Below are 14321 nucleotides of genomic sequence, written 5' to 3' on the forward strand. Positions count from 1 at the left end.
ATTATTTTTCATGTGCCTCAGTACAGATACCAGGAAGGTCTACTTCATGATTTTACCTGGCACGGAGGTGAGGCTGACTGGTCTGTAGTTCCCTGGCTTTTTTTCCTTCCCTTTTTTTGAAAATGGGGGTTATATTTCCCATTTTCCAATCTGTGGGAACCCCACCAGACTGCCATGACTTCTTGAGTTTGATGGCTAGTGACGTAGCAACTTCAGCTGCCAGTTCCTTCAGGATCTGTGAATGTATCTCATCAGGTCCCATCGACTTGCTCACCTTCAGGTTCTCTAGGTGTCCCAGACATTGCCCACCAGTCCCTCCCTGTTGGTGAAGACAAGGTCTAGCATGGCATCTCTCCTCATTGGTTCATTCCTCTGTCGCTTGGAGGAGGCAGTTATCATCTGTGGATTCCAGGAATCTCCTGGATTGCTTGTGCAACAAGATGATGTACAACAAGATGAATCATTGTAAGGAAATATAAAACCTCATAATGCTAGTGATCTTAATACGCGTTTTAAACTACAGGACTGCAGGGGTAGGAATAATTTTCATAGTCAGAATTTAAATATTTATGGCTTGTAGATTTGTTTTTTAACTCTTTGGTTATGTGTAGCTGATAGCTAACCATGATTAACTATGTTTTGCCTTATGTGTCTTAATATCTCCGTGAGATTTCTACAGAAACTTACGGGCGACTGTAAAACACTTATAACTAAAATTGTAGCAGCTACAGTCTGTTGTTGTCTCTTCTGCTACGATCAGTATTAGCTTTGGTATTAGAGTTCTTTTTTTTCTTTCATTTTCATGTTAAGGGAACAACTTTGCAGAACTGTAGATAGCACTGATTTCTGGTATGTAGGTTAGCCTAGGAGTCTTCAGGGTTTTTCACTTGGACAAGAATATTTTTTTCTGTGTTGCTGATTTTGATACACATTGTTAGAAGCAAATTCAATATTTGTGTTTAAACACTTGTTGTATTTAGGTGGTGGTTCAGCATGTGCATTTCGATGGACTTGGAAGGACCAAAGATGACATTATCATGTATGAAATAGCTGATGTTTTCAAGGCTAAAAATCTCATTGATGTAAGTACTGTAGTGAATATCAGGCCTACTGTTTGAAAATTCAGGTTATGATTTTCTCTCGTTTTCCTGCGTTGGGCTACTCCCTTCAGACTCAGGGCAACTTTGTCAAGTTTTGTGATGATTCTGATCATGTGGTAGGGAAGCCAAACTTAAATGTGAAATACTGGCAGATACTATATTTTCTGATGTATTCAGCTCAAAGATGTGAGATGGCAAACAGTACTCTCAGGTATTTTTTTCAGCTTCTCTTCCTGTTTGAGAATTGCTAACTGTGTAGGTCGCACTTTCAGTTAATTTGCTTAAGATTATTGGATCTCAGCACAGAAAACTGATGCCAGTCTCCACAGTGGATCAAAGTGTGATTTGTGCTGTATGTCTGTGCCCTTTTAGGTGGCGATTCCTTCTGGAGTATAGCTGGCAATTAGACATGTAAATTTAAACAGATTAGGATGTTTGGTTCTTTTTGTGAAAAGCATGGGCTCCTTAAATGGGTGTATAAGCTTTAAGTACTGAAGCCTATTTGAATAATAGGCTTAAGTATTATAGCAATTAGGATGCAAACTAACAGAAGGTAGGAACTGAGCCAGGTGCTCTCAGCTTAATTTATTCTTTACAGATTCAAGTGTTATTAAAGTGGTCATGATCTCTTTCGAAGGTGCATATCTGTATCGTTGTATACAAAATCGTTGAATATTGTGTGACTTGGCTTTAACTATCTAATCTGGTTATTTTTTGATAACCAGAAAGACTGAGACGCTTATCTCATCCTTTAGGTGATGAGAAAATCCCATGAAGCTCGTGAAAAGTTGCTTCGTCTAGGAATCTTTAGACAGGTAGAGGTTCTGATTGATACCTGTCAAGGTATGTATTGCCTCATTAATCCTCACCTTTTTCCTCATACACACAGACACATGCATACCTGTAATGTATATTTCCCTGTTTAATAGGCTGGACAATTTTTTTTTTGTTTATAAAACATTCTCTCTTGTATCATATACCTTTATATATTTTAGCTACTTGTTTAGATGTGCTCTATATACGGATGTGTGTGTCTACTTCCATTATCCTCATGAAAAAGATATATTTGTGTGTATCTGTATATGTGTATAAGTATTACTTATATAGATGCAAAAATGAGTGAATTTCCAGCACTAAAATAATTACAATACATATCCCTTAATCCAAAGTTTCAGAGGGACATTTGAGAAAAATCTCGAAAATGTGTCCTGTACTTGCATGTGTTACATGTCACGTAATTGACATTACATCAGCACATCCTCCGTGCTTAAGTAAACGCTAGTAATTGTACCGGGGCTTGTGTTTAAAACTTTGCTTAGGGTACACACAGTTGCAAGAAGTATGTGAACCCTTTGGAATTTCATGGCGTTCTGCTTGAATTTGTCGTAATTTCTGTCCGTTATTATGTACGGATTTACTTACATCTCTGGTTTTAGTGGGTAGGTAACAAACACATTAAACCAATGTGCTGATGATTAAAGCCAGTCGTGCTTTTGGTTGAACCAAGTTCTGCACTTATATCCAGATGACATCATTTTCTCAAGCCGTTTTTCTTTCTAATGTGGACTTTCATTATCATTTAATACAACCAGTTTTCAAATAATTCAAGCCATAGTCTGTCAGCATTTTTAAATATAGCTCTTTAGAGATAGCGTATGTTTGTTTGTTTATGCAGGAGATGATGCCCTTCCAAATGGTTTAGATGTAACATTTGAGGTAACAGAATTAAGAAGACTAACTGGAAGCTATAACACTATGGTGGGCAACAATGAAGGCAGTATGGTATGGATTATTTCAAATTATTATTTCCTTTTGATAGTCCTCTTACAATTCATGTTTCAAACCTAGCAAGGAATTCGGTGATCCAGGCCAAATTATTTTCTTGATCCAGCTTTACTAAGGCTTTGCCAGACCTTTGCCTCTAAAGAGCCTTTGCATTAGTCACCAGCAAAAGCCTATTTTGAGCTAGGGAAGAATGCTGTAACTCCCAAATCAGTATGTTGTTTTTTTTTTTTTAATTCTTAGAATTACTTGAATTACTTCTTTATAATACTTAAGACGCTTTATCTACTGGAGACATAAGTAAGCAGTTTGGCATTTAGTTTGTATGAGAGTTGGTTAAAGTGTTTTTCTCAGTCAAAATGCTTTATATTTGACTTAGAAATTGTCCTCGGCTTTCATTATTCTAGCCCAGTATCAGTTTTTCTGGGCTCCAAAGTCCAAAGTTTTCCAGAACCATATAAACCGTGGAACTTGTTTCCATTGTTTAAATTAAGGAGGCATCAGATTAAAATCTTTCATGAAAAATATTCACCAATTGACAACAAAAAGTAACAGCTGTACTTCTGCTCTGTACATGCCCTTCTAACAGAAGTGCTGGTGTAAATAGATTGTGCTTTCAAGTGCTCATTCCTGCACCCATTCTGCCTTCTCGTGTGCGCAGTGCAGCTGTGCCCGGGGCTGGTAGATAAGCCAGATCAAGGGACTCATCCTTTTCTTCTTAGGGGTATTTTTAACCTGGATAAAACACTGCATGACTCGGGTGATGGTGTTTTGCAAGTGCAGGGAGAATAGGAACTTGGTGAGTTGAGAGCAGCTCTGCTGCCAAGAGCAATGTCCAGGGCGTCATGTCCTGAATGAAACCAGTGGGGAATCCTCCCTGTTGGTTCTAGTGCCTTTGAAAACAGTGTAAAAGCTGCTTTAGTTTCTTTTTGTACTCAGCTTATCCTTCTGTTTAATTTTGATTTGTTACAGATTGGTTACATGTAAAAGCATGACTGGTATGCACTGGTGCTGGCAGCAGAGATTATGTTTCCTTAACAGTTGAATAGATTTAACATTTATTCTAATCCCTTACATTCATCTGAAGCCTGTAGATCTAATATTTCCTACTAATAACCCTTTCTGGTTAGTAGGATAATGGTCTAGTAGCTATCATCAAACAGTTCAGGGGACTGACTTGCTATCAGTAGCTGTAAGACAAAAGCAATTAGGATTTTGCAGCTTTGTTACATTCTTTTAAAGTAGAACACACAACTAGAACCATCCTGGTAGCGTCTGTGCTTGGAGGAAAGCTGCTCTGTCCTTACTGCCAAAGGGATACAAGGAATTTGGGTCAGGACAGGCAAAAGCAGTTAACTACCTTCGGAAGAATTGTAATGGTACATTGTACTGCCGTCAGGACTGATTGTAAAATTGTCTTGTTACTCAAAACAAAAATACAGGGAAGCAGCTCTGTGTTGATAATTTTCCAATGGCTTATTGCTTTGGTTCTGATGACTCCTACCTGACAGGCGGTTCTCCTGATGATCAGCTGGAAGGCCTGCAGTTGCAGAGCAGCTGCTTATTATGCCAAAAACTTATTCTCTCGGACTGCGAGACAGACCAGGAGATTTTGCTTGAAATAATAGCAGTACTCATGATGCAGTGAGAAGGCAGATTAAGCCAGCAGCTACTGGACAGCAATAAAAACTGGATGATTAACTGTTAACTTGTGCTGTTGTGATGGCATTTGCTGCCAGTGCAAAGAGAAATCTAACTGAAAGAAAAATTGCATTCAGTTCTGACTATTTTTATTGTCTTCATTTCTCATTCTCATGACACATATGCTTGCCTTCAGCATACAATTGAGATGCAAGGCAGCAAACTATATGAAGTGGTGTGAGGTTTCGTTTTTTGTATTTTCCGTAGGTACTTGGGCTCAAGTTCCCAAATCTCTTTGGACGTGCAGAAAAGGTAACCTTCCAGTTCTCCTATGGAACAAAGGAAACTTCGTATGGCCTGTCATTCTTCAAACCACAGCCTGGAAACTTTGAAAGAAAGTAGGGGATGCATTTTTGAATACTTCTTCTATTTCGGTGAAGGACTGTAAATCAATAATACCTTTCATTGAGTAATCATTAAATTTATGCCTTTGCAAAGCTGATTTCCTAAGGGTTTTTTTGATAATATAAAACTCCACCTACTTAGATAGTTTCACTTTCAAACCTACCAGTAATGTTGTGTTTCAGTTTTTCAGTTAACCTGTATAAAGTAACTGGACAGTTCCCTTGGAGCTCTCTTCGTGAAACTGACAGAGGAATATCAACAGAATTTAATGTAAGTGTAGCACAAGGGCTTGTGGAACACATGCCTCATTTACATTTAATTCAAGTCACAGCTGGCTTTCACAAATATTTGGTTTACTTTTTGATGACTGAAACATTTGTGCACAGGGCTAGCGCCATTATTCAAAAGAGGTCAGCAGTTTTAAAATGTCCTTTTTTTTAGAATTCAGTCCTATTTTGGCCATATAAAAATACCAGTGTGTTTTTCTCCGAATTCTTAATGTTTAAGTTGTCATTCCAGAGATGCAGATGGCTGCCTATCTCACTGTGTCAGCCGAATTCCAGATATTTTTCATTTGGAATGGATTAAGTAGCGTGCACCTACATGAAGAAACTCTTGTCTGGAGTAGAATTAACATTACTCTGAAATGAAAAAGGTTTTCATTCTGATCCAAGAAGTTTGGAGAGAAAAAACATAGACTCATGTATTAAGAAACTTCAGACAGAAAAAAATTTCAGGGAAATGTGTATTTTAATTTTGTAGCAAAAGTTTTTTTCATGTCTCACTCAATTTTTTATTTGCAGTTTCCAGTCTGGAAGACCAATCACACACTGAAGTGGGAGGGTGTGTGGAGAGAACTTGGCTGCCTTGCTAGGACAGCGTCCTTTTCTGTTCGAGAAGAAAGTGGACACTCTCTTAAATCTTCTCTCTCTGTAAGGCTTTTTCTTCATAATTTTTTAAAACACTTTTTTTTTTGAGTCACACGAGTGATACCAAAGGAGATTTTGGTCCTAGTAGGCAGTGTGTTTTACTTCAGACATCTTTTGCTGTGTTTGGTCATTCACACAGAATCATCTAGGAGGTCCAAACAGAAAACATTTTCATGTTTTACTGTTGCTTAGGCTGGCTGCTGCTTTCTGCAGGGCCTCCCTCTGTGTCATCTGATGTCTCTTTATGCAGTATTGTCTTGTTTTGTAGAAGACAGGATCACTAAATTTCCTCATCCTACAGGTGCTGTGCTATGAATATTCTTTCCTATACCAGTTTTTGAACAGTTGTCATCTTTAACTTGTAGCCTGCAAATTGTAGGGGATAAACTATTTGTTCCCAAATCTATGGAGCTACACTAGCCTTAGTTGGCTGTGGCTGCTTTCCACTGTATGCAGAGTTTTTTGCAGGAAAACAATAGTGTCGCTCTGTGGTATTCCATAGATAGGAGAACCTGAAAATAACTGTTTGACTCTTTTCAGCACGCTATGGTAATTGATTCCCGGAACTCTTCAATCTTGCCAAGACGAGGTGCTTTGCTAAAAATTAATCAGGTAGTATTAAATCCCTTACACTATTATTGGATTTCATCTTTAAGTGTGTTTGAATAAGTCTTAATTTATCTAATTGATGTTCCAATTAAAAATGCCTATAAAGTTAGAAATTAATCATAAATTGACTACGAGACAGTGATGGTCAGTATTTACTTTTTATCTTTACACAATGTGACTTTTAAAATCAGAAAACATTTTTCACAATGGCAAATTTTCATTTGTACACTGTTGGTCAAACAGCATAGGCATTTTATCTCATCATTAGCGTTATATTTAGGGTTCACCTTGTAGTGTAGGGTTAATGGTTGGACTCGATGATCCCAAGGGTCTTTTCCAACCTGAATTGTTCTATGATTCTATGAAATTACTTACTAGCTGAGATATGTTATCCCTGACACTATTTACTCTACGCTTTACAATAGATATTAGTCCTTGTTTTCCAACACTGTAATGTAGGGCTACCAGGTGGTGGCCCTGTTGCTACTTAGAAAGTTTTAGAATTAACAATGAAAGAGATAACTCTCAAAGGCATACACATATATCGTTTTCGCACAGAAAATGGTTTTCACTCTTGTTACTTTCAGAGCTTTTAGAAAAGCTGGCTTTTCTGCTGTATAGGTTGATACTTCAGAGGCATTAACCTCTGCAACACTTTAGAAGCAAATTGTTTTGAAATGCCATTGGAACTAGAAGTGCTGCTGTTCCTGTAAGCTATTGCGTTTCTGAGTGAGAAAGGTGGCTCTAATTCAGGGTTTAGTTAATGTATCATTTCTTAGATGCTGCATCTAACACCAATTCGCTCACTTCACTTGTTATTTTCAACTCATGTTTGAGTAATGCAACTGGCTCAGCTCTGTTTTAGTATATATGAAATCTCAGGTCTAGGCAAATGCAGTAACAGTCTTGATTTTGGATGATGAATTTTCCAGCTCTGTTCTATTTTGCCATTATTTACAAAATGACAGAAAACAGTACCTTGGTTTAATATTTGGTGGAAAAAAGTGCAGCTCATTGTTCTGAGGTTCACACATGGTTTTCATTGGTCCAAAATTCAGTTGTCTCTCCAGACCAGTGTATCTGTATTTCTTGTGCAGAAAACACAGGAAATGATGATGTAGACATCAGCACAAAACACAAGAAATGCTGATGTAGACATGATGGACTTTGAGATGGAAGAAAAATGTAATATCTGTTTAAAACTTTCACAAATTTGTCTTTGCAGGAGTTGGCTGGCTATACAGGTGGAGACGTGAGGTTTCTAAAAGAGGATTTTGAATTTCAGTTGAATAAGCAACTTATCTGGGATTCGGTAATTTTTTTAAAGATATTTTAGTAATTGATCTGAGTTAGCAAATGAGGTTATTGAATCTGTGTCTTAATGATTTTTCACCATGGATTAGTAGAAGATCATGGAAGTGAAAGATGGATAGCGTGTAGATAGCTTGATTTGTTTTTTCAAAAGAGAAATACTCTTTATTTTTAACCTGACATTCCAACTTATTACAGCCTTTGTTCTGTCTCTTTCACCTGGTTATGAATATTCTGATTAATCTTGTAGTTTTCTTTTGTCATTGTATTTTATGAATATATGACTAATTATTGGTATTATAGCACGTAATTCTTCTATGTAAAATTATTGAGGAGAAAATGGGAAGACTGATTTCACTACAGAGGTAGGCTTACACTGCAACATTTTGTGCACAATGAACAATTTAAGCTCCAATACAAAAGACATGTGGTACCATGAGAAGCGTATATGAAACCCCAGTCTGCTGCCCTATTGGCAGAACACATCACGGATTTTATGGTGCGGTGTCTACATTGGTACTTTGGTTTGGAGTCACCGGGTGATTTTGAACCAAATGCCTATGTCATTGTCATTTAACGTCTTGGTTTGGTTGACAGAGCAGTTCTTGTGTCTACCAACTAGATTTCTTTCAGGGGAAATGACATTGCATAACACCACTCCAAGTTTATGTTTAATTAACTCCAGCTTCTTATGAGAACATAGAAATCTTAAGTTTAGGTAACTATAACAGCATAGACCTAGTATTAGCTGGAAATAGTTACTTTTCTTCCGCTTGGTGAAATAAGAATTTCAGTATATCCTAGAAATATTTCTGTCTGTATTTAGAAAGAATTTTTTTATCACATGTAGATGGTGCAGTAAGTTCTGGATGGGGAATTAAACAGCAATTTCTGTTATGAATATTGAAAAATCAGAGGTTACAATAATTTACATCCCAACATACTAAAAAAACCCCCGAAAAACACAACAAACCCAAGCCAAAAACGCATTGGGAAGAGCTCTGTCTCTCGATAGCTTTTTAAGAAGTACTGGAACAATGAAGGAATTCTAGAAGACTGGAAGAATGGTAGCATTATGCCAGCCACACAACTGAAGATCTCCAAGCTGGTTCTGCAGTGCAGACACTAACGAAGTGATGCTGTAGGGATCTGTCCGTCTGCTATTTATAGAGTCGTAGAATGTTTTGTGTTGGAGAGGACCTTTAAAGGTCAGCTAGTCCAACCCCCCTGCAGTAGACACTTTTATTCTGAGGTGACCCAGTGCGGTGAGGTTCTTGAGCTAGGCCGCGGAGGCCAACACAGAAGGGCATCTCCTTTCTTACTGCATTGTTATATTTGCACTTTCTGTGTGGTGGAAGAAAAGGCATTGCCTGATGAGTGCACTTCTGACATTTATTTGCTGACCTTCAGCTGAGAAAGACAGCGTATTCTCCTGTGAAGTAGTTTAATGGCTTCGTGACTACGCAGAGAGGACTTTGCTCTTTCCCACGACTGCTAACATGCCTACGTGTGAGTGAAAGTGCAGCATATCTTACTACGCGGCGTACATCACTTTATGTCGCCGTTGTTGACGAGCGTAGACTTGCGTGCAACCGGCTTTGGCATTGTGCCGCGTGTGGCGTGACCAGATTCGCACGTGTCCCCCCAACTGAGTTCACATCTGAGAATGGCAGGGGAGGCATCTGGGGTCTCTCAGGGCAGAAGGTGGCAGGAGTGAGCTGTAGAATTAAAGAAGTTATCCAGCACCTTTAGCCTGGGTATTGACAATAGATGTCACCATCTGGCAGTAGTTACTTCAGCTTAGTACACAGACAGCAAGCAAATGATTAAGTGCATTTATTGCAGGGATTTGGCTCCCATGAGTTACTGTATAGATAAGCAGTAACCCTCTATGTGTATTTGACATTTGTGGCTTGCAGAAGGTGGCTTCATTTAATTACAAAGCTAATTTGTGCATGGGTAATAATTATACGTTTTTGGTATCTATTTGGTGGACTTAGCCTCCTCTGGCTTTGAAATTGGCAGGAGTGATTTATGTCCACAGCACTGTTTTATTTCAAGACATGAAAATTCATGAGAAAATAGGAGCTGGATGAGTGTTCAGCTACTGTGAAAAGAGGACTTGGTTCAAATGTGCTGTATTGACTTTTTCGAGATGTAGCACTGCATAAAAGAAAGAGGGCAGCAGTGATCAAGAGTTTCTCGAAAATACCATTACTGGTAGTGTGATATCCAGGCATATGCTGTGATCGTCTATAACTTTCTGTCAGAGTAATGGGAACTCTGCCTGTTACTGAGCAATGAAATTTTACGAATTCTGGTTTTAGGGAAATTAAGTAATACGTATTAATAAGCACCTTCTTTTTCTCTCCGAAGGTTTTTTCAGCATCACTGTGGGGTGGAATGCTCATACCTATTGGAGATAAGCCATCCAGTATAGCCGATAGGCAAGTTATTTTAATGTTTCTTATATTTTTCAGTCAACCCAGGTAACGTATAAAGAAAACTCTGTAGTAGAAAAGAGAAGCAGTAGGAGTTCTGGTTCTGATGAGAATGAAATGGTTATAGTTGGCTTTAATTGCATGTTAGTACTTCAGCCATGCCTTCTGGTTTTGATTTTCATATTGGGGTAATATAAATTTATAATTTGCTGTGTAGTAACTCTGCCTGCCAGTATTTAAGGTTGCAAAATGGTATTTATGATCTGCAAAATTTTGTACCAGTCATAGGTAACATTGTATGTAATTTTAGAAGTAAAGCCATATTGTAAATACGTTGGCTTTTTAGACAATTTTGTCCTCTAACACCTTTGTTTAAAGATCACTAGCAGAAACCATTTAGACTTAAATTTATTTACAATAAATGCTAAGTGTCAACTTTGCATGTCATAGATCTTAACTACAGTAGTTCTATCAAAATTATAAAAACAGACAGAATCAGAAAGTGTTCTGATTCTTCAGTGGTGGGGATCCTTCTGTTTTGATCTGTGTAAGTGATGGAAGCATGATTTTTTTTTTTTAATACTTCCATTTATTTTGATTTATTTTGCCTAGTGCATCAGAGTTTAGATATAATTTCTAGTATTTCTTTAAATACACTTTACAAAACCTGTCATGAAATTACCTGCAACTCTGAAAAGCAAGGTTAGAAGTATGACTAAATATTTTCAAATATGTTCTTTCCAGTGAAGAATTAAATTAAATTTGACTATTTTCACTAGATTTTACCTTGGAGGACCAACAAGTGTGCGTGGATTCAGTATGTACAGCATTGGACCCCAGAGTGAAGGTCTGAAACTTCTCTGACAGTACTGTAAATATTAGTGTGTAATGAAGGGTCACATTCTGTCCCTAAACTTTGTATAGCTTTAAAATAGTTGCACTCATTCTACACTTTGAATCCGAGAAGCGTTACATCCTTGATACATCGTCACAATGGAATAAAACTTGGGAGTTCTTAGTTAGGCCATAAAGGAATTTTCTAAACGAAGTGTGTGTTCAGACTTGCATAATTCCAGTCTGTCACTTTAATTAGTAAGCAACCTTCAACCTGGAAAAGTTCCCAAAAGATGGATGTAGCAACAATTACATTAAACCTCTGTTTGATACAGCCCGTGTTCAGGTAGCTTAGGGGACAGGTAAATCTGATCAACAAAAGTGTTTCGAGAGACAGGATCTTCCTCGGTTCTATTCCATACTCTGCTGCTGACTTGCTATTACCAGTGGATTTAGTATTCAGTATATTTTAAAGCTGATTATTTAATTGTATCAATTTCCCATTTTTAAAACTATGACAAGTATTTCAGAGGTATTCAGGAGGTAGCCTCAGGCTGTTCCGGTGAGGGAATGAAGAAAAGGGCACTTCACTTGGAAGGTTTAAAGAATTGTGTAAGTGATAATTTTTTTTACTTGATAGTGGTGAAGTTGGAGATAGCTAGAAGCAAATAGCAAGAGTTATAGAGGGTAGAAGTGCAATGTAAAACAACTTAAGCGTGTGTTCTTGTACCTTTAGCATATTCCACAGTAAATGTTCTTATTCCAACATTTTACCCAAATAGGTGATTACTTGGGAGGAGAAGCCTACTGGGCTGGAGGGTTGCATCTGTACACCCCTCTCCCTTTCCGGCCAGGCCGGGGAGGGTTTGGAGACCTTTTTCGAACACATTTCTTCCTTAATGCTGGAAACCTCTGCAATCTTAACTACGGTAAGTAGTAAGACTCAGTAGGATTGCATATAACAAAACCTGCTTGTCTCTCTCTGTAAAGGCAAAAAGGACAGCTGCTCTGTCCGTTTGCTCAGAAGCAGTTCATTTACTGCATATATTTTGGTGCATGTCAAAAAACTGCTGCTATTAACTTGTATATTTGACAGATTGCCAATAATTTGTTAGCTCTCCACATAAATTCTAGCGCAACTTGTAGGAAAGAGACCTAGGATGGTAACAGGAGTGTCTGTCAGTTGGTGATGTTCACAGACCGGAGTGGCAATTGATGAACACCTGCTGCCTTACACTGTTCTGAAGGGAGATTGGAAGAGATGTTTTAGCGAGATTCTAATATTCGCTGGGATTAACTAAATAAAAAGTGGTGGCATTAGAGTGTAAATGGGGGTGTAGTAACTGATGTGACTTAATATTTTTCTCCCATCCCCAATTTTTTCAAGATACGTTTCGGTGTGTTAGTGTAAAACCCTTCAATATAATTTCAGTCAGTTTTGGGATGTAGTGATAATTGATGTCCACTTCACTTGGTGGAAGAGAGGTGGCATCCATATGGGAGGCTTTACACACAGTTGAAAAGCAGATTCATCAACTTGAAAACTAATAGAGACCCACTAAAGTCATTTAAGTATTGAGTACTCATTTTCAAATTCATGCAAGTAGGTGCCTGTGGTGGAAAACTAAGATCCACCAGTAATCGAACTAACATCGTAGTAGTCCAAGATACTTGCCATTTATGGGAGTTGTGGGTACTAAATAAATTGTGAATCTGCAGGAGGTGCTCCTAAGTAGTCTCTCTTCTAGCTCTGAAAATCCAGTTAGCCTTTGACCACCTTGACAATCTACTTTGATTTTTGTTCTCCTGCTCTTTTTACTATCAGGTGATGGTCCCAGAGCTCACCTGCAGAAGCTGGCAGAGTATATCCGATGGTCTTACGGTGCCGGCATCGTGCTCCGACTTGGAAACATTGCTAGATTAGAACTTAACTACTGTTTCCCCATGGGAGTGCAGTCTGGTGACAGGTTTGTTTTTTACACCAACTTCTTTAGTAGCAACTGGTTTTGAAGGATGCCACACTTCTATCTGGTTTTGTCAGATAGAATTGCTGCCTTTTAATTTTGTTCTGTGCCAGTTTAGAGATTTTTTTCAGCACTTGGTGTTCTCCTTCATCTAGTTGAGAGGCATCCCTGCTCATGGCAAGGGGATTGGATTAGATGATCTCTAAGGTGCCTTCCAACTTAGGCCATTCTATGATTCTTACAGCTCCCTATATTCATGCTGGTTTCATTCTGGGTTTAAGACTTTGTTTCTCAGGTTTCAGAGTTCATTGAACTTGAGATCAGCTGTTGAAATAGCAGGTTTTATTTCTTTAGGGGAAGCAGATTTTATTTCTTTAGGGGAAATGATGACTCAGACAGCTCATGGGATTTTCTTAAGCCTTCCAAATCAAATGGTTGAATAAATACCGAGTTCAATGTCTTTGCTTGCAAAATGGAAACAAGCTTAACTGTAGATAAAGGGAGAACAAATTAATTTCTTAGCAACCAATTATCCTATATCGAGCAAATATTGTAGTACACAATAAAAAAGCTTTAGGGGTCTGTTCTTGCCTGTGAATGCTGTGTGAGATACTCTATTTTGTACAGGAGTTGGGCTGTGTTTCTGCTTGTCATTCATGTAAAACATGAATGAATATCAGCAACTTGAAAATTATGAGCTTCATTTTGCGAATGTAAATACTCCATATGAATGTCAGATTGGCAGATCATTTATTTTAAAAAGCCTTTGTCAGCTATAATTTGAACTGTAACTTTCCAAAGATTGAAAACCTTGGGAATTTAGGGATATGGAGAATTGATTCTCATTTCATCAGTACCTTATATATCACTTACGTTGTTTATTATTTGTTTCTTTTCAGGATATGTGATGGCGTTCAGTTTGGAGCAGGAATCAGATTTCTATAGTACAGAAACATTTTACATCAGTTTATGAAATTGTGCTCTGTAATTGAAATCAAGACTAAAAAATTGCTTGATACGGTCTTTTTTCTTGAAATACAGATACGCATCCGAGTGATTTACCTCTCAGACTCCACAACTAAAGAATTAAAGAATTACACTCTAAAAGTTCATTGTACCTCTGATTCTTATCAAAGATGGGAGAGCGTTTGTCGGATTCTAGCTCTTTTAACTGACAACTCCTAGTTATTAGCTGTTACTTAGAATATTAGAGAGTTGTCTTGGAAATTGGCTTTTGGATATGGTTCATGTGATTGCAGTTGTCATTGGCTTTTTCTGACCTCCCTCTTTCCCCCCCCACTCTCC

The 14321-nt window shown here is 38.0% G+C and overlaps 1 protein-coding gene across 1 annotated transcript; it reads left to right on the plus strand.

Moving 5' to 3' along the window:
* Positions 1-343: 343 nt before the first annotated feature.
* SAMM50 (SAMM50 sorting and assembly machinery component) lies at positions 344-14123 on the plus strand. Its single transcript, XM_009874755.1, has 14 exons — positions 344-445; positions 981-1082; positions 1856-1943; positions 2776-2882; positions 4791-4921; positions 5111-5198; positions 5732-5860; positions 6398-6469; positions 7692-7778; positions 10154-10224; positions 10998-11065; positions 11835-11981; positions 12878-13019; positions 13916-14123. The coding sequence occupies exons 1-14, from the start codon at positions 344-346 to the stop codon at positions 13959-13961; spliced, it is 1380 nt and encodes a 459-aa protein (XP_009873057.1). The 3' UTR covers positions 13962-14123.
* Positions 14124-14321: the final 198 nt, after the last annotated feature.

The sequence above is a fragment of the Apaloderma vittatum genome, unplaced genomic scaffold, assembly GCF_000703405.1.
Source record: "Apaloderma vittatum isolate BGI_N311 unplaced genomic scaffold, ASM70340v1 scaffold14378, whole genome shotgun sequence".
Classification (NCBI taxonomy): domain Eukaryota; kingdom Metazoa; phylum Chordata; class Aves; order Trogoniformes; family Trogonidae; genus Apaloderma; species Apaloderma vittatum.